General features: G+C 34.9%; 3 protein-coding genes across 3 annotated transcripts; 2 read left to right on the top strand and 1 right to left on the bottom strand.

The window, feature by feature from the left end:
- Nucleotides 1-4,085: 4,085 nt before the first annotated feature.
- On the top strand, nt 4,086-5,489 carry LOC114388756. Its single transcript, XM_028349411.1, has one exon. The coding sequence runs from the start codon at nt 4,312-4,314 to the stop codon at nt 5,269-5,271; it is 960 nt and encodes a 319-aa protein (XP_028205212.1). The 5' UTR covers nt 4,086-4,311; the 3' UTR covers nt 5,272-5,489.
- Nucleotides 5,490-12,057: 6,568 nt separating this feature from the next.
- LOC114388772 (protein ANTAGONIST OF LIKE HETEROCHROMATIN PROTEIN 1-like) lies at nt 12,058-13,941 on the top strand. Its single transcript, XM_028349412.1, has one exon. It carries the CDS (start codon nt 12,251-12,253, stop codon nt 13,622-13,624), a length of 1,374 nt encoding a protein of 457 aa, XP_028205213.1. The 5' UTR covers nt 12,058-12,250; the 3' UTR covers nt 13,625-13,941.
- Nucleotides 13,942-15,776: 1,835 nt separating this feature from the next.
- LOC114388788 (CDPK-related kinase 5-like) lies at nt 15,777-20,689 on the bottom strand. Its single transcript, XM_028349413.1, has 11 exons — nt 19,759-20,689; nt 19,422-19,552; nt 19,116-19,157; nt 18,887-18,995; nt 18,118-18,196; nt 17,726-18,022; nt 17,524-17,636; nt 16,981-17,088; nt 16,834-16,896; nt 16,574-16,741; nt 15,777-16,334 (listed from the first exon to the last, which is right to left on the bottom strand). The coding sequence occupies exons 1-11, from the start codon at nt 20,302-20,304 to the stop codon at nt 16,194-16,196; spliced, it is 1,797 nt and encodes a 598-aa protein (XP_028205214.1). The 5' UTR covers nt 20,305-20,689; the 3' UTR covers nt 15,777-16,193.
- Between the last annotated feature and the right edge of the window lie 790 nt (nt 20,690-21,479).

Genomic DNA, 21,479 nt, shown 5'->3' on the forward strand with positions numbered 1-21,479 from the left:
TCTACATTTTTTTATACGTAAAAATGTTTTTGGTATAGAGCTATATATAAATTAATTGGAAGAATGCCCACATTAGTCATGTGATTTGGATGAAATCAGTTTACTCAAAATTTATGCGTTGCACACGTAAATATAAAATTGTAAAATGTTTGATATCAACAATTTTGTCCGCGTTGCATGTCTGCTAATCACTAGATTAGTAGGAATTCTATCTAATTTAATCATTCCTCCAGAAGCAATATTGGTAAACTGATGCAAGTACGATTTCTTTTGATATATTATTTTTGGTCAATAGGCATCGAGAGGGGATGAATTTCGTGACATTTAATTAATTAATATAAGACCCAACAATCTGCAGCCTGTAATGTTGCCCAAGAACAAAATGACAAGGCACTATCCGTAATTTTCTCACCATGTGCGATTGTTTGTGATAGTCATCTAACAACTACGATTGAAAAGTGTTACAACTAAGTAACAGAGATATCCTTAATTAGATTTCACATATATTGTTATATGTTCATGTGAACTTGTCTTCTACTACTTGAATATTTTGTTTTTGTTTGCAGGGGAGGAAAATGTTCATATACTGCCTTACTTAGTCTGGATTTCTAAACCATGTATAACTATTTTGATGTACTGAAACAATTTGTAACTATTTTTTTCTACAGGTTGAAATTCATATAGATCTCCCAAGTTTGGAAATTGGAAATAAGATCCACCAAATGAGAAATATATATTTCACCCAGTATAAAAGAGTATATATAAAACAGGGTGTATTGATAGTATTTCTTGTTATGATACTTACTGCTGATTGACACAGTATTTTTTTTATACAAGATAATAATTTATTAGCAGACCAAATGTCATAATCAGTGGTTACAACTTGCTTTGCTAGTTGAAGATATAGGCACGTTTGACAGCTAATTTTCCCATATTTTTTTTATTTATGAAAACACTAAAAATCATAGATGTATGTTACTTATACAAATAAGTATGTAATGAATTGATCAAATTCTATGAAACCGTATGTGAAATGGGCTAAATAACGAGAGAATTCATGCCTAATATATTTCTATGCTAAAAGAACTCGTGCAAGTTTTTCCTAAGAATCTTGTGGACTGGTCATGGATCTGCAAGTGGTCAAGTTAATACAAATATGTTTTGCGAAAAATTGGGTTGGGATAGCCGCAATGTGAATATGTGATCCATAACGAACGATCAAATATGTTAATTGTTTTCTGCTAGCAGTTTGACATTATAAAATTTCAAACAAAAAAAATATAAAAAACAAAATTCAAACAAATACTATATATTTAATTACTCTCTAGATCATTGGCCTAAAAGAGACCATGATTAGGATGAAATGAAAATAATCATAGGATCTTGTCTCAACGAAGATTATAAATGAAAGGGACATTGCCACATAATTGGACATAAATTATGAATGTTGCATACCCAATGGTCAAAAAAGAACAGAGGGGCTAGATAGCCATTGCCCATTAGACATTTTATTAGATATTCATGTACCGTGTTTGATTTTAATTATTTATTGTTCAAGTGTGTAACTTCATATTATATATTCCTTTCACTACGGGGCAATGTGCCTTGGCATGCACTATGTCAACAAGGAGGGTTTATTAAGATCAGAATGAAAGATTATAATATCTAGCAAGATGAACAGAAAGTCTTATTTTTTCTGTTAGATATCTCTAGAAGACTAGAACTACAACGAGACTGGTGATTCAATAGAGAATGAAGTATAATTCCATTAATCAAGCAAGATTATGAATGAGAAATAGTTTAATTCTGTGTCTTATTATCCAACAAAAATTGATTGCTGATATGGTCCACCATGCTTGCCTTTGCTTAACCCCCTTGCCCCACATAAAAGTAGCTACATGCAAACAATATAAGAAATGGAAAGCTATGAGATAAATACAATTGCTTAGGTGGAACCTAACTTCATCACTAGCAGAATAGGAATTCGAAGTTTAAATCAACAAACCGTCATGATAGTAAAGTAAAAATGGATTATTAAAAAAGTATAGAATTTCATGTTAGAATTAAACTATATGGATTTATATGAACAAAGCTCTCGTGTTTGAATGAATAAAGGAAAAAATAATTATGCCTTCCAGTTAACTTTATGTTCTCGGCTTTAATAGCAGGGTGAATAAACTTCGGGGCAAGATCACATTAAAAATGTAGCAAGCATGTATTGTTCTACCAAAATTTAAGCAGCAAAAACAGATAGAAACCAAGATTGACAAAACAGTAACCTAACTTCTATCATTTCAGAAGAGACTCAGATAGACAAGCAAAAGCGCTACTTTTGTCTTTCTCTTGCATTTTCCTTTTGTCAGCATGCCCTTTCTTTAATTCTAACGGTAGTTTTCTTAAATTTAAATGACATGGTTGTCTAAAACCTTATGCTTTGTCTAGTACGAGTCTTTTGAGTGAAAAGAAAGAGATTAAAGGACAATAGACCATAGAGAAGCAATCCCATGAGCACACATGACACATTGTTGGATGGAATATAAATCCAAACTTTTTTACACTTTTTAAATAAATAAAAAAAAGCTGCAGTAAAAAAAAAATCAGCTTAAATTTGTTTTTGAGTAAAACTAATATTATAAAATCAAAATTATTCAAAATTAAGTTTATAGATGTTGATCCAAATACATATCAAATATGTTTTATATAAAAAAAGGCATTTTACTTATTGATTTTTCTCATCGTATCTTTTCCATTAACTTTTATATTTTTCATTTGAATATAACATATACAAAAAATTTAGGTTATATATGTTTTCAATTTTACTTTCCTTCTTTTCTTTAACTGAAAGAAAGAAAAAGTGTCGTCTTATAACCAAACATACGATTTCGTACTACCAACAAAAGGCAGTGCTTTTTCTTTTAAAAAATCCATTTATAATAATATATTAAAATTGAAGCGCAAAAATTATATCATTAACACCTATGGTTATCATGTCTTTTAGAACCTTGCGGATAAGAAGTTCATTAGCAACATTTTAATAAATACTGTTTATGAAAGGGTAAATATTTTGTATTTTTCTCCCTTACACCTAAAAAGGAAAGTAATTATATTTTTGTTGCTTAAAACCAGTAACTCTAAGAAGTTTTTAGTTGAAATTCCGTTATATGACTTAACTCACTTAAGAGAGATCCAAATTCTCTATTAGTTTTGCTGCTAATTTAATATTTGGCAATGAAAAAATTACAAATAGGAGAGAAAATGTCATTTTTTTAGTAATGTGTTGTTTTTTAATTAGAGAAATAAGAAAAGAAAATTAAAAATAGAATAAGGTAATTAACTAAAGTTTAAAATAACTTTTTAAAATTTAGCCACACCATGCATATGTATGCATTATTTTTCTTCACACCTCTTGTCCTGTTGTAAATCCTCCCCAGTCCCTCGTACCTTTTTCCTTGTTTTTTTAAAAACTCAAATTACACAAACTACCATTATTTGCAGTCAAGCGACTTAATTGCTTTCTACAAAACATTATTGTCATCTCATTACGAAAACAATTAAAACTGGTCATCGCCGAAGCAACACCGCAGATTCACACCCTACCCCCATTGATGAAAACAACCCAAAAATTTAGACTTTTTCCTTAACCCTCCATCCCCAAATAAAAGTCGAGCCCTTGAAATAGAAATAAAATATAATTGAATTCAAATCCATCCATTAAAATTGAGATTATGACATAACCAAATGAAGCCTCAACCAACTCTCTAATCTCTATCACACCCGTGGGCCGTGGTGTAGGGGAGAATGTAGAATTGGGAAAAACAATAATAAATGTGAGAAAAACAGTAGGTACTCTTGCATATGCAAAACCAAAGGCGGCTTCTTTCTTTTCAATTAAGATAATGCCACGAGATCCCATTGTATTTACACATGGAAAAAATTATTTATTTGACAAAAAATCATGTTCAATTTTTATGTCGTGTAAAATTTTTCTAAACCAATAATAATCACATATTATAAATGAAATTAGTATATAATCAAAGTGAATTGAAAAACAGTAGTATCTCTCTAGCCGAGGAAAAAAAAAAAAAAAGACCAGTGAGTGTTTCACTGAAAGTCAATCTTTCCAACCCTTTCTTTCCTCTCCCCTTCCTTCCTCTCTCAAACCCAAGTCACAATCTTGAAATCTTTGCCCTCACTATAAATTCCACCATCCCATTCCAACCGACAACCATTTTTCCACCCTTGTGATTTGGTTTCACACACACAGAAGAAAAAAAAGAGAGAGAAGAGAAACACACAAACACAAACAGAAGCATGGAGGTGGAAGTGATGGTTCCACCGGTGGACTTCAACTTCGACAGCAACTGCTCCTCCCCCTTCATCACCGCCCCTTCCAGCCCCCAATTCTTCGCTTCCAACAAACCAAACTTCTTCTTCAGCGCCCCCACCAGCCCCACACGTGGCACCTCCTCCTTCTTCCACGACTCCCCCTCCTCTTCCTCTGTTCTTCCCCATGAAGAACAACAAGATTTCGAGTTCAATTTCAGCGGCCACCTCGACCGCCCTTCTCTCTCCGCCGCCGAGCTCTTCGACGGCGGAAAAATCCGTCCTTTGAAGCCGCCTCCGCGGCTTCAAACTCCGGTAACATCCCCAAGGTCCAAACTTTCTCCCCGCAAGAAGAAGAAAGACTTCGACCCTTTTGCAGAGGCAATGAAAGAAACTCTTAAGAGAGAAGAACAAGAAGAAACACAACGAAGGAGGGAAAGGGTTTCGGTTTCTGGTCGTAAAGGAAGCAGGTCGTTGTCCCCTTTGAGAATCTCCGACATCGTCGTGTGCGACTCCGAAGACAAAAGCGTTTCTTCTTCAACAAGCAACAACAACTCAAAAACATCCTCGTTTTTGTCTTCGATTCCCTTCACGAGAAAATGGAGGTTCAGGGATTTTCTCCTCTTCCGAAGCGCCTCGGAGGGAAGAGCAACGGACAAGGATCCTCTGAGGAGAAAATACGCGGTTCTGTCGAAGAACAACAACGAGGATGTTCCGAACTGCAGCTTCCGGTCCACGGAGAGTAATTCTTCCGGTTCGTTCTCGAAGCGGCGCGGACCGGTCTCGGCCCACGAGCTGCATTACACGCTGAACCGGGCCGCGTCGGAGGAGATGAAGAAGAGGACTTTCTTGCCTTACAAGCAGGGGTTGTTGGGCTGCTTGGGCTTTAATCCTGGTAACATGCATAATCACATTTCTAAGGGGATTGGCTCTTTGACGCGTTCTTAGTCAAATCCAAATTCCTCGTTTGGATCTTGCTCTGCTCTCTTTCTTATCTTGGTGTTTGTGGTTAATTAGGTTTCATACTGCCACATGTTCACCTCCTTTTTTTTTTTTGGATATTGTTGTCTCCATGTTTACGTCAGAGACTAGACTGAAATTTGTGTCAAAATATTTGTACCATTCACATCAACATATATATGATAAGTTTACTCACACATGTGACATGTCTATACTTATTTAGCTTTGGTAGTGGAATGTTATATTTGGTCAATTGTTGTCAAATACCCAAACAAGTAGTAATATGGTATAGCCTGACTCATTTTCCAGAGTAACATTTCAGTTATTTGAGGAATTACATGGATTCCATACACTTTGTTGGTTTTACTTAGGATGAGAAAAAAATTTGAAATTTGATCTAACGAGAAAATCAAAAGGATTTTTTTTTTGTTTTGTTTATAAAGGTTAATTTCTATCTATATTTTTTTTATTTTCTTTTTTATTTATTTTGATTAAATAAAAGAAAATTCATCCTTACACGTATTTTCTCTCGGTCCTCTATTTTTTCCTTTAATTCAAATTTTTATTTTTATTATAGGTTGAAATTTATTAAAAAAATAATTTTAATGAATGTTATCAAATATAAAGTAAGACTTGTGTATAAAATACTAGTTTAGAAAAATAAAATTATTACGTGATATGGTTCCAAGTTCCAACTAATCTTTACACAATACTTCGAGGTTATCAATGTTTTCTAGTAAATACTAGGGAGTATTGTGCAATTTCCTATGGGTTATGATCTGAATCCTAAGCTAGCTATGTTTTCAGCATCCAAAAATCTGCGCTATTGTCCTGAATAATTCTTCCAGAAGATACGAGTTTGGCTTGCAACTAAGACTTTCAATTTTAGAACTTTTTGATGCATTCATGGTGAAAGTTTTAAACGGAGAATGGTAACAGAACATGATTAATTAGCTAAAAGAACCAAGAAAAAACCTCGACGTGGAAAGAATATAAGCACGGTGAAACTGAAAGGTATAAACGGAGAATGATAACTGAACATGATTAGCAAAAAGAATCAAGATAAAACCTCAACGTGGAAAGTATATAAGCATGACATAAGAAAAGAAGGAAGCTTTTGGTCATATATAATAATCATTAGGCTTTGGAAAAATGATGGCAACGGTGTTGTACAGTGTAAAGTGTGTGGTTGAAATGGGCACCCACAGTCAAATTAAAGTTAAGAAAATAAAAAGAGATATACCAAACTTGTGATTATTTGTCGATCACTACAGATCCTGTAATGATGAACACCTAACAAAACATACCTGTAATTAGAATCAGAAAGCCTAATTATGTGGCAAGTCTCGGAATAAACACACTCCTACCCCTTCCTCCACACACTAGCATATAAGAAAACAAAATGGAGGACTCTGTGGTACATCTAGAGAAGAAAAATTCATAAAGTAATTTGAAAATAAAGAGAAATTTTAATTTATTTTTCACATGTTTTCTATCCAATGTACTCCACAAGGTGAATAAAATCATGAGATGCATATTAAGGTGAATATCACTTTGCCACTTGACAGTTGTCTCAACTTCATTTGCAAAAGTGATTTCAGTAGAATTAAGTTAAGGTTTTAGAAGCAACAATGTTTTTTTACTTATTCGTCTGATACATTGGAATTTGTTATTGTGTATTAGAATTCACAAATGTACTTTTCAAACCTTAATCCAAACATAGCCAAATTAATCGCAAACCAAAGAATTAATGATGGTTCAGCAGAATTTCATTGACTTGCTGGAGAATTGAATAATTTTCACTCCTCTCATCATTAGTTCTCTTATGACTTATCTTAATTTATTTTTGCCCGCAGTCTTGAGTGGTATTATAGTTTGCTAATGCATGGAGCTAACTAGCATTAAATAATGTTGACATACAAGGTGAAAAGATCAAATTGTATGTAAAATCCAGACAAGCAAGTCAGAAATAAACGCAAAAAAGTTTCTTCTGACCATTAAGCAGTCATGAACTTGTCATACTATAGCAAGTCTTGTACTATAGGACCACAATCCCCAGCTTCAAAAGCAGAGCACAGCGTGACCCTTAACATACGAATAAAGCTAGCAAAACAGAGCACACCGTGCAAAACGTTGAAAATGACCTACCACGTTCTTGCTCCTAAATCCTAATACATAGTTGATTAGTTGTACTATAATACTTAATAGAGATATAATAAAACAATTTAATAATAAACTTCAGTCTTCGGAGTAGTTTACCATATATACCTCTTTTTAACTCACATTTTATCAAATCAAAATTTCAAGTGTATCAAGTTTTAAAAGCTTTGATACGTGGAATGAGATGGGATATTTAATGTCTCTATATAAATATAGTGGTTTTTATTTTCAATATCCATAAAAAAATAGTTTTTTTATTCCCATAATATTTGTGATCATCTATTATGGTTTTGTCTGTAAGCCTGTAAACCTGTCATAATTTTTTTTTTGGACAGAAAACCTGTAAACCTGTCATTAGCAAATAGCAATCATATATTTTACATTCTTGTAAATATAATAATTTGTTTTTATGTTCCTATCAAATGCAGTAAATTTTCTTTAGTTTCTATAAAAATAATATGTTTTTTTTTTAAATTTTCTAGTTTACGTTATTTTTTCCCATAAAATATAACGAATTATGTTTTTTTTGTTTTTGTTATCATGGTTCAGAAACAAAAAGAAAAGTGACAGCAAAAATTACAAGGACAAACTTTTTTTACAAAGACTAAAAAAATAGCTATTTTTATTGGCCTTGATTAAAAACATATTTTATATATATCAAACTATTCATGTCCTTGTGAGTTGAATTTATGGTAAAACTGGATCAGAAAGAAGAAAGAAAAAGATGAATTGGAATGTTTATTATGCTAAGAACAAACAAGGGGGTGGCTGTCTATCATTTTACCAATTCAAATACTCAATCATTAACTACGCTAGCTAATATCGACATATATTTCAGTTGAAAAGTCAATATTTAGCACGCTGATTCGAGCATATGATAATTTCCAGCTAAAGGTATAAAAAGAAAGAACGGAGGTCCGTTCTTATTTATCCATGCATGCATGCTCATGTTCATGCATGTGGTTACGCAGTCCCTTAAAAGAAAAAGAAAAAGGCAAATGTTTTTTAGGAAAAGAATGAAAAACGACATAGCCAAGCCATGCATGCATAGCTGTCTTTATGTAAAGGCAACTTCTGTCCATTGAAGAGGAAACCCAAATGATTATGAAGCTCTACAATTTGTTAGCTACTACACTTTTCTCGCCTACTTTATTATGTGCCACTTTTATATATATATATAACTTATTATGTGCCACTTTGGAGTGTACAATACAACACATAATATATTAGGATCGAGTATAAGTGGCCATATAAGGCCACGTTAACACAATATATTTATGCTCATTTTCTATGCGGGGTCGTCCTAGTCACAGAGGACTATCATAATACCATGGTGAAATGTATGCATAGATCAAGTAGAAAAAAATAAGGTTGAAAATATAGAGTTGAAAATTGGTTGGTTATTAGAGGGGATTAAATGGATCACTAAGTAATCCATGATCGAAATCATTTTGACTTTATCATTCAGCTACAAGACGAAGACCAATAGATTATGTCTAATTTTGGATTAAAGTTGAGAGAGCTTAAAAGTAATTTTAAGCTAAAAACAACAAATTTTCCCTTCTCCAGTATTAAAAGTTGGAACAAGCAATTTTATATTAGAATTACTTTTGTAATTTTAAACCAAAAAGATAAGCTGTATATGGCTTGTTTACCCGAAATTCATTCATTGTAATTTAAGAAGTCTCTAGCTTGACTTGAAAACATCGGGTGGGGTAAAATTAAACTTAGGTGAACTATACGTTACTCTAATAATTAATGTTGCACATTTTCTCAATTTATTTCCCATGTAATTTGTATCACTAAATTTACCTAAAGGTTAAGCTAAAACTATAGATTTTTTTTTATGGAATATACAATATAACTATAGATAATGTTAAATAATATATTTTTTTATATTTCAGTTATATGTATGGATAGTATAGTTTTATTACTTATTGGATTTATATTTCCCCTTTGTCTCTTGTATATTCAGACTTTGTATTTGGGTTGAATAGAGTTAAATCTCTTCATCTCTCTTTTCACTCCTTCCACACTATCAGTCATCTATAGTGTAGTTCGTGCAGTCCACACTCCATCAAACAACAATGTTTTTTTATTTGCAATAGCTGATTCCTTAACCATAGAATTCAGCTGAATTTTGACAGGGTTCGGAATTCAATTTTCTTCATTCTGTCAGGTTGGATCATCGAGACGAGGTATGAAGAGGGAGAAAAGTGATTTGTGGAAGCAACTCTATTTTTTTTTTTTTTTTTTTTATTTTGTGGGGGGGAGGGGTTCACGTTTCTGGAATTTTTGTAGTCTTCAGTTGACCCTATTTGAAGCTCTGCACCTAGGTTTTGTGGTGACTCATTTGCAAAATTTGAAAATGTTCACCTTCTTGTTGCAATTTGTGAGCATTTGCATTAACTGTTGCAATAGCAGCTGTTTGGACAACCCATTTGCAATATTCTTTCGGTTGATCCTATTTGAAGCTCCACATCTAGGGTTTTGCAGTGACTCATTTGCAAAAAACTGAGCTTTCTCTCCATTGTATGTTCTCTCTTTATTGTTTTCTAATTGTGATTTGTTGTAATGGCTAGTGAAAGTGATGTTTTTTTTTTTTTTTAATCTATTAGTGTGCAATTAAATGGGTAGAATTGCTCCTATTGGAGTTATGACAAATGTAGTTATTGTAAGCAAAAGGATCATTGAAAAGCACAATGCCCGAAACTGTTGAATAAATCACAATAGCCCTATGCAACTATTTCTTCACCAGTTTCGTGATTTGCTTTAAGAGAGTACATGATTTGCTTTAAAGAATTTTTAGTCGCAACCTTTATTGTTTTTAATTATAATGTAATGGTTATTATTGGTTGTTGTCATTTTTCATTTTTAAGAATTGATCTCATTTGAAACATATATAATAGTATTTTTAAATATTATTGAGATTTGATTAAAATGAATAAATTTAAGCTAATATGTATATCATATTTATCATAGTTTTCTTTTTTCTTTAAAAAAAAATCTCACTTTAAATGTTTTAATTTAATTTTAATTATTTATTACTTTAGATAGTGAAATGAAAATAATAATAATAATGAAATAAAAGAAACCTTAATCAAACTTAACTATATTCTCTCAGAATTAAAGATATTTAATATTTATTAAGTTTTCATAACATTAAATTAATGTTTTAAGTTTTAGTTATTCATTTAAAGAAATTTTTTGACTTTCTTTAATATTTTTTTATCAATGTTTACTATCAATAAATTAATTTTTTATCACTGAAATTAAATTTGAAAATTGTTCAAACTTCAAAAAATTAAATAATTGTGTTATTATATTTTACTAATTTTTATACTTTATTCTTTATATTTTGTATGTAGTAAATACCTTATTTACCAAATAAATGCTAGTTGATTTGCATACATAGTGATACATACAGATACCGTAGAACTTGAGAAACTTCAAATATGGTCCTCTAGATTAGCTGGAGGCAGGAGACACGCGTCACCATCAGCCGAAATTATTGACTCGTAAATTTTAAATAATTAAGGATAAAAAAAAAGTCAGAGTATGTGCTCGTTTTATTTGTTTTTTTTTTACTAAGACAAAATATAAATTAATACCAAAATACTATTATAAAAGAAACCTGAAGTATCAAATATGTTATGTTAATTTAACACAAAAAAAAATGTTAGTATGTTAAACGAGTCATTGGCATCATGATTGAGTTTGCTAATAATAATTAAGCAACTTATCCTACATTTCAATGTGTCATAATTAACTTATTCTTAATCTTTTCATGGTGTATCAATACCTCAAAAATGATTTGAGATTCCAGTTCAATGATGTCAATGATTAATATGTACACATAATATGCATGATTAATTTGTTAATAACTTTTAAATTTTTGTAGAATAATCTCTATCACTATAATGATGTGACATACATCTTACTATGTTACACCAATGACCATTTTGAAGTAACAGGTTAAATGATATGTTTAGATGCATGTTATCGGTAAGAGGTGAAAAAGATTTATCAAAATGATATTATTTTCATGAATTAATTTTGAAGTAATAAGTGAAATAGTTTGTGTATTTTGTTGGTGGAACTTATTTTTGTCAAAAGAACATTTTTGAAAAAAAATAAATTAAATCACATGTGGATATTTTAAATAGTAAATCTGATAGTGAAAATAGTTGCTCCCTAGAATTTGTTGTGTGCTCATACTGAATTAGTTTTACATTAATTTGGATTTAAGGTGTTAGGGTTGAGGCTAAAACTTTATACACTCATACTGTTGCTTCTTGTACTTTTTATTGTATTCAAGAATTGGGAAATGTAGGAAGTAAAAGTGGTAGTGCAGGAAGCAATAACCCAGGAGTTGATATACATAATAGACCTACTTTCACCTACATGTAAAAATCCTAGATTTTGTTGGGCTCTAACTCAATCCACTTAAAACAAAGTCTTAAAATGAGTGAATGAAAAAAGTTTTTACTCTGCCAGTTTCATAGTAAGTCAAAATATTATAGCTACTTTCAATCAGTTATTCTTTTTCATTGTTTTGGATAATTAATGGGGTCGGAGAATGCTCGATCAAAGAAAGTGTCATAATTTGTGGTAGTGGAGCCCAGTATATGGTGTCCTCTAGTTTAGGCCTATGATAATTGGGCTTTTGTGCCTAAACAAAGACCTTTCTTAGCAGTAACTGAGCAGTTAGCAGCAGCACCGTTGTTTCTTTGTACCTCCTCCGCACACAACCATCAATAAACATAGAAGAAGAAGGACCTAACCACCTCAAGAGAAAGATAGGTCAATGGATCAATCTTTCCTTGTAATGCTCTCCAATCTACTCCACCTCCACAACTCCCTGGACCCCACCACCTCCCTCCTCTCCGACGCCCTCTCCTCCTCCTCCTCCTCCTCCTCCTCCGCCTCCACCCCCTCCTCCCTCCTCCACTCCTCCTCCATCGCCCCTCTCCTCTTCTTCACCATCGCCTCTGTCCTCTCCTACGTGACCTCCACGCGCCCCTCTCTCACCACCACCACCACCACCACCACCACCAACAACAACAACACCACCACCACCAATTCCAACAACAATAATCCTTCCTCGGACTACTCCGTCTCCGCCTTCCGCGCCCTCTCAACAGAACACATCTGGTCCCTCGAAGCCCCTCTCCGCGACGCCCACTGGCGCTCCCTCTACGGCCTCTCCTACCCTGTCTTCACCACCGTCGTCGACAAGCTGAAACCCCACATCGCCCTCTCCAACCTTTCCCTCCCTTCCGACTACGCCGTCGCTATGGTCCTCTCCCGCCTCGCCCACGGCCTCTCCGCCAAAACCCTCGCCTCCCGCTACTCCCTCGACCCTTACCTCGTCTCCAAGATCACCAACATGGTCACTCGCCTCCTCGCCACCAAGCTCTACCCTGAATTCATCAAGATCCCCGTCGGCCGCCGCCGCCTCCTCGAAACCACACAGGCCTTCGAGGAACTCACTTCGCTTCCCAACATGTGCGGCGCCATCGACACCACTCCCGTCCATCTCCGCAATAACCCTAACCCTAATACTAACCCTAACTTCTACCGCTGCCGCTACGGCTACCCTTCGTTGCTACTTCAAGTCGTGTCCGATCATAAGAAGATCTTCTGGGATGTTTGTGTCAAGGCCCCCGGCGGCACTGATGACTCCACGCACTTCCGCGATAGTCTCCTCTACCACCGCCTCACCTCCGGCGACGTCGTGTGGGACAAGGTCATCAGCGTCCGCGGCCACCACGTCCGCCCTTATGTCGTCGGGGATTGGTGCTTCCCTCTGTTGCCGTTTTTGCTTACACCGTTTTCTCCGAGTGGAATGGGGACTCCTGCCCAGAACCTGTTCGATGGAATGCTCATGAAGGGAAGGTCTGTTGTTGTGGAAGCCATTGCACTTCTCAAGGGAAGGTGGAAGATTCTTCAGGATTTGAACACCGGCGTTCGCCACGCGCCTCAAACCATCGTGGCTTGTTGTGTGTTGCATAATCTGTGCCAGATTGCGAGGGAACCTGAACCGGAGCTGTGGAAGGAGCCTGATGAGAGTGGACCTCCTCCTAGAGTCATGGATAGTGAGAAATCGTTTTATTACTTTGGGGAAAACTTGAGGCAGGCCCTAGCTGATGATTTGCACCAGAAACTATCCTCAAGATAGTTGGAATTGGATAGTTACTTGCTTTTTACTATAACTGCCTCGCAAGTAAGGGGAAGGAGGGTTCGATCAAACACACATAGTGTGTTTTTATGAGTATGTTTTAGTTTTGAATAATTTATGAGCTTGTTGGTGTTAGTAACCTGGTGTAGTAGTAGAATACATGATAAAGATTGGTGGTGGTGGTGTGGCGTCTAACTGTAATGGCATAGCTCCAGTCTTGTGGATGTGAATGTGAATGTGGAGTAGTGGACTACTAACATTGTTCTGTATTCGTATATGAAATGATATGTTTCAGACTAGTTTTAACTCTAATGCCATATGCCATCTTACTCTCCCCATTCGGTTTTCTGTTTTTCATCCTTTCCCCTCCTTGAAGATTAAATCAGTTTACAGAAATATCATATAGCGAATAGTCATTTTCTCTGGGCCTAAATTGCTTCTTTTTTGTTACATTTTTAGTGAGATTCTAAGTATGTTATTGCCAGCTGAAAACAAATTGATTAGGCCTCAAGTACATAGTTTGATTTTGTGGTTGTTTGGTGTTCAAGCTGCAGTGTCTTTAATGAAAATTCATTAGACTACTGCTTCTATGTTAAGCTGATCTAATGTAATGTTAATATGTTGTCCGCATCAGTCTAGCTGCATATTACCTTAAAATAATGACAATGTGTGGAAATCAGAGGCGATTGTTTGTGTTGCAAGATAGTTAGATGAGTTTTTTGGTCCATATAATATGCTTCACATATTGTGACCGCCATCTTTTCTATCAGCAAGATATCAGACATCACACCTAGATACCCTGTGTTTGGAATTGCATTGGGGAAGGGGAGAAATCACATCAAATCAACAATTGGTGCAAAAGTTAGAAGTTGTGACTTTCATTCAGATGTTGAAAATCATCATGATGGTGATAGCAACAAAACACGCTAATGGTAAGACTTTACGAGCAGGTACCTAAAGCCAATCTAATGGAAAAAGATAGTTCAAAACGAAGACAACAGAAACTCTTAATTTTTTTTAAACACGACACCAACTGTTGGAAACCGTAGATGTGAAGTAAGAAAAGAGTAATGAAACTACTGTTTTTGTAGGGGGGTAATGAAACTACTTAACATTAATGAATTTTTTCGAGCATGATATATTATATTATGACAAAAAGTTATGAAAACAACTAAAATACAATCAATAATTGTTTATTACGAAGTTTATTTTGGTATCATCATAACATTACATTTTAACAAATGGCAAGAATGAATTCAAATTCTGTAATCAAAGCAGATAGTGCATGCACGTTCCGTTCATTCTGCACTTTACCATAATTTTTTTTCCGAATGCACCAATTCCTGTTTCCTAGAAGAGACCAACAACGGAAATGCAGTAACTAGATGCTTGTCCATGTACTAGTATATCGCAAATGTATATTGGAAATGTATATAAAGTATAAACTATAAGCCGGTAACACAAATACCAAAACAAAATATTGAAAATTGAACTAGAATTGAAAGATACGACACGATTGACTCGGCTAGGATTCGGAGAGTGAGCTTATCGGAATGTGCATCATGGTGGACATTGTTTACACTTTCTAAACAATTGGAATCGTTCCACAGCTTCCACTATATTTTTAGTTTTATACCAGATTTGAGTAAGAGGAAAAGACACACATATCCTATGATGCCATCATATGTTCACATATTCCATATAACACGTCTCAATTTTCAAGATATACAAGAGTACCATTAACCCACGATTATAGTTAATAAAATCCACTTAAAGATAATTAATTGACCAGAAACACCTAAACAAGATTAAGAAATGTATTACGTAACTAGTAATCATAACACGCAGACCCAAAGACCCCAGGACCTAATAAGGTCAGTATATAAAAGAAAAAGTCCACCAAGTATAGACCACTATTCATTTGAATTACTATAACTCTGAACCGAACTCTTACTGAAACTGAAATACAAACAAGTGTCTTTTATAGGTATCCCTTTTTTCAAACTCATACACATCAGAAATACAAACAAGTTACCACTAGAAAAACCATTCGGCACAGCAAGTTGGCAGAAGAGATAGTGACTGATCTTATTTGTTATGGGAACAAGTTTCTTAAACAGCTAAAATCGTCAACAATCACACCAAATCATGGTACGAGGAAAAGTAATTGATTCAAAGAATGTGTAACATAACACAAAATACAACAACAAAAATAAGAGTAAAATTTGAAGACTCACAAATGTACCGTGTGTACAAAAGTATTCATTAATACAGGTGACAGGAAATTATTACCACCCATCAAGAGAAAGCTAATCTAAATCTACAATTCATATATTAATTCTTAAACCAGATCTGTAGACTATTTTACAATTTGAGCTCCCTTCAAAAGAATCAGAGTTGCATTTCATTATGAACCTGTACTTTAAATGGGTGTGTGCTAGCAAGAGCTTCAGATAGCAACAAGACAACAATAATTAGTTCCAGCACGCACTAGATACAAATTCAACTATGGTCGAGCCACACAAGGCAGAGAAAATTCAGCATATCCATAGGGCTTCTGCTTTAAATTTCATTGAACCTTTGCAAGGCTTCGGCTAGACACACCGTGTAATAATTTGACAAACCCAAGAAAACTTAACTTGCCATCAGTATGGCGTATCCAATCATGAAGAACGACATGAACAGGGATAGAGGGACCAAGTCCAAGTTCCTAAAACAACATTTTGAAGAAATATGATGGTGATTAGCCATATATACTCTTGATTCTTGAACATTTGAAAAAAATGTAATTTACAAATGCTTATGACTCCGTAAGATTAGAGAGTCAATCAGTATGAGTATATATATATATATATATATATGAAGTGGCAGAAACCAACAAAATAAATATGCATTAAATTATGCAAGAGATGCTATGAGATGCAGATACTCAATTATATGTTAACTTACTGAAGCAAGCTCTTCAATGACAATAGCCCTGTTTCCGTCTTTATCAAAGAGTTCATATGCACAGCGGGCATGTTGTTCCCAACGATCAAGAGCTTCAAGTTGATGCACACTCAATGCAGCTGCACAAAATTCTTCAAAATCCATCCTTCTATATTGTAACGAGTTCAGCTGTCACAAAAAGGGCAATAGAAGGAAAACATATGAGACTGAAAAAAGTCAAATTAAGGGATCTCTACATACAAAGAACAAGGTAATATTACCGATGAAAGGAAGTCAGGGATGCGAGACTCTTTCATGGCATCTGTTGCGTATTTCATCAAGGCCTGCCCAGAGTAAGAATGAGAAAAACTTGTGGAATCCAACAAAGGGATAATTTTCATACACGAAACATTGAAGTGATAACCAACCTTGTTAACGTTCTCTAAAGATATGCTACCATTTTTGCTTGGTTCTAGCAGTGCAAATTGCCCTCTCAGATAATAGAGTTCATCAGCAGTCAATGTTTTTGACAAGGCCTGCCAAAGAGACAAATAAAATTAACTAGTACAATTTAAACCAGAGAGTTAATTTTAAGTGTGAATTACATTCCAGTGTATTTAGGAAGTAAAAGACTGGTGTCAGAACTTTGAATTCAATTGCAGCATGCATACATATAAGTTAGTATCACACATCCCCAATGTTGTTAGCTGAAAATTAGAAATATACAACACAGCTCCAACAATATACAACTGTCAGTTAGGACTTAGGATATCAATTTTTTTCTTTTAAAGAAAATCAAATCTCAGAGGTTTACAGGAGAGAAATAAATTGAAAATACTTGTGGTCAGAAGATTATATATCATTTTCTAACATGAGGGTTGGAATGAAGTTGGAATACTTCATTCCAACAGGAAGCATAGCAACCACAAAAAAAGCAGTTCAACTTTTCTTTTAACAATTAAAATACACACCCTCAAGGCAGCCTTGCGTAAGGATGAAGATCTCATATATGTCTTCATGAGCTTAAATATTAAAATATCCAGTGGAACTTTTACATTATTGCAATTTCGTATCCAAGGATGACCTGCAAGCACAAGATTATGGCTGACAACTTGAAAAATGTCTTACTAAATGTTATTGAAATTGATGATAGAGGCAAGAAAAATAACTCACTTAGAGCCTGAGCAGCAGATATTCGTTTCCGTGGATCCTTATTCAATATGCGTTTGACAAAATCTTTAGCTTCTAAAGACAAAGATGGCCACGGTGTTTCGTCAAAGCTTGGATCAGCTTTCAAAACTGCCCTAAAAATACCAGACTCTGTTCGGGCCCAAAATGGACGACTGCCACATAATAAAATATATGCTATCACACCTATACTCCACACATCAGCCTCTGTGCCATAAGATCTATGGAGAACTTCAGGGGCCACATAGTATGCACTTCCAACAATATCATTAAGCCTTTCATCTGTAAGATGTGATACAAGAAGTAAGAACATTGTCAAACTCATGAGACAAAGGATACTACTACCAACTACCAAGTAAGGAATTGTGAAGGAAGACCTGGTCTGACAAAATCCGATAACCCAAAGTCTATAGCTTTCAACTCAGAACTTTCATCCTTTTTAGCATACAAGAAATTCTGAAGAAAATGGCAAGGGAGTTAGAATTATCCTTGAAATCTTGAATATATTAGTTATTCATTCATACTATACAAACAAAGGGGTTTATATGGGAAAACAATTTCTTCATGGAATTTATTTTGCTGTAATTTACTTTGTTTTTTAAATACTAAAACCTATGTTGAATAAGCTAGTTTAATGCTTGAGCTGTGCCAAAGTGACTGGTGAACTGAATGAAACAGCAAAAAGTTATGTCATATATTCATGGCTTATATTGACCTATATACTGCAACTGAATGATGTATGAAACCAAAAGGGAAAAGAAAAATCAAACAAAACCATCAAAAGGAAACAAAAAGGCTAAATTAAAGGCTATCTAGATATTCCAAAATCCAGTCTAGCTAGACTCCTCAAAAAAGTTAGTAAGCTTTATCAAACATTCTACAACCTTTGCCAGCCAAAAAATAAAAATAAAAGTGACATAATACTTCTAGGCTTAATCCAACTCTAAAGTTAGCACCAAGCCACTGTGACACAAGAATAATGAAGAGAGGGATTTCTTTGGGAGGGGGTGTAAAATTAAGACAGTTAAATGAGTAACCCATCCATGCCCCGCTTAGCATTTCCATACTAGGGTATTAAGATGAATCTTTGAAAATGTAGCAGATAGGCTTTAACCATCTGAAAGAAATGGATACAAATGTGCTCACCTCTGGCTTAAGATCTCGGTGTACCACACCCTGAAGATGACAAAATGCAACAACATTAAGTATCTGTACCATGACAGCCTTTGCATCATCTTCTGAGTATTTCCCTCCTCTAAAGAAGAAATCAACCATATAGTTAGTTAGTGGCAAGGTGCAATTCCAAAGGTCAATTTTTTATTTTATTTTTTTATTATCGTAATTAGAAAAGGAAAAGCTGGTATTTTACGAATACCTTGATAATATCATATCTAAGAGCTCCCCCCCTTCACATAACCTGAAACGTCAATAGGATCCAGCCAATTACAAAATCATCAAAAGGCAAAAGAAATCAATAAGCAATGGGCATTCTGTCAACAATTTTTTTTATAGCCTAATACATAGTGCTGGTGTCACTAAAAAGGTTGTATTATCTGAGGTTAGCACAAGCTATTTTATTTGAAATAAAAAAAAAAGAAGTATTATTAAACTTTACTAGGACGGCCATAAAACACTACTGTTACAATATACTTTGAAGAGGAAACAGGCATCCCAAACTTACTCCATTACAATGTAGACATTATCTTGGTCTTCAAATGCATCATAGAACTGTATCAGATTGTTGTGTCCATTCAAAGCTCGAAGTATTTTCACCTCCCTTCTCACATCTTCAATAGCAATTGCTGTAGTCATCTGGCAACAAAAGGGGAGAAGATCAAAACACAATCTTTATACACACAAATCACCAAAACGAGATAAAACCTTAAGTTTAGTCAAGCAAATGTGTGGGAACTCAACGACTAATGCAGTATTGCCATGTGTACCAAGTGGTGAATCAAAAGTGTTAACCTTTGATATGATTAAGATTAAGGATTGAAGATTGAAGGTTAAAAGATTACCTTTGCTTTTGGTATCACCTTAACAGCTACTTGTTGACCCTTGAGCTCACCCTTCTTGAACCTAGCAGAACAAGTATACCCAAAATGCCCTCGACCCACTTCTTCACCAACCTCCAACCTACTTGTGAATTCCTTAGAGAACCCAAACCTCTTATCCAAATCCGCCGCACCCTCCTCCCCCTCCTCCGGTATCGCCGCCGTCGCCGACGCCTTTTTCCCCTGCCTCCTCGCAAGCACCGCCCGTATGTGCTTCGCCGGCGACGGCGGCGGGAACGGCCGCCGGAAAAACCTCCTCGGCGTGGAGCTCGCGCTCCGGCTCCCTCCCGCCGGCGCCGGAGACTTCTTCAGGAAGCGAGCTGGACTCGGGCTGTAGAACGGGAAGAACGGCGACCGTTTTCCGGTACTGACGTCATCTTTCCGGCGAGGGGTGTCGGCACCGGCGGGGCTGAGTGTGGTTTTCGGGTTTTGAGAAGGGTCGGCTTCGGCTTCGGCTTCACGAAGCGCGTAAGGGTTCGGCTTCTGCGGCTTCGAAGTGCAAACCCCCATTGCTGAACGATCACAGAATCTTCGCTACTCAATCATTGGTCACAGCATTGCTAAAAAAAATTTCTGGGTCTTGTTGTTTTGTGCTAAAGATTCAAACTTTGAAAAGCTTTTTAAAGAGGGTAGAAGCTTGGGGGGAAGTGGATTTGTGGGTGAGTGGAAGAAGAAGAAAAAAAGGGTAATTTCAAGGGACACGTGGCAAGCACGTGAGTATTGGGGTTTGGGTGTTCATTGAATTGGGAAGTGAAGAAAGGAACAGGAAGGGTTCTGAAATTGAATTAAGGAGGAAGATGATGATAATGAGAAACAGTGAAGCTTAGTTAGGAAGATGGCAAAGGGGGGATTGTATTGTTTGTTGCCACAGCTTTGGCTACATATTGTTCCCCCTTTTGACTGATCACCAACATTGCCGTACAAGAGAAAAAAAATACCATTTCTTTATAAATAAATAATTTTTTTAATAAAAATAATCATTATTTTTTTGAATGAACTTAATCGAAAGTAAAAAATTAATATTTAAAATACTAAAACTCAGTTGAAAAATTAACATATTGTAACAGATATTTTTCTACGTGCAAGTACAAAGATTTTAAACCCTGATAACATATTTAAAAAATATGGTTATTTGTTAGCACTTTAGTTAATTGTTATTTTCATTATGAATGAGGCAAAGATTGCAAAAACTGATGAACAAATAAAAAAAACCATTTATCGCTAAATAAATGTGCCTAGCTTTGATTGAATATGTGTAGGTTTGATCGAATGATTAAGCAATAAGAGAGTGAAATATAAACAACTAGATAAGAGAGAGAAAACTTTCAATTTCCTTCTTCTTCTTCTTTCTTTATGCATGTATATTTGACTAAAATAAAAATACTACCTTATTTATTCATCTCCTTCCTTAGTACCACTTATTATTATTAGGTTGAAGTAAAGTCCAATTTAAGAGCTTTAATATATTCTTGACTTCATTAACCACTTATTATAATAGTTTGGGCGTGCTTCTTCCCTCTTTGTTTGGCTTAAACAAGAAATCAGGCCAAATGTTCTATTCCCTTCCCAAATGTTTATTGAACAATAGCGACAGACTTTTATCATCATTTGTTAGACTATATGAATATAAATTTAACTTGTACTTGTATATAAATAAGAAACAAGGAAATGACACGTATCACTTT

Source organism: Glycine soja, chromosome 2 (assembly GCF_004193775.1).
Source record: "Glycine soja cultivar W05 chromosome 2, ASM419377v2, whole genome shotgun sequence".
Classification (NCBI taxonomy): Eukaryota; Viridiplantae; Streptophyta; class Magnoliopsida; order Fabales; family Fabaceae; genus Glycine; species Glycine soja.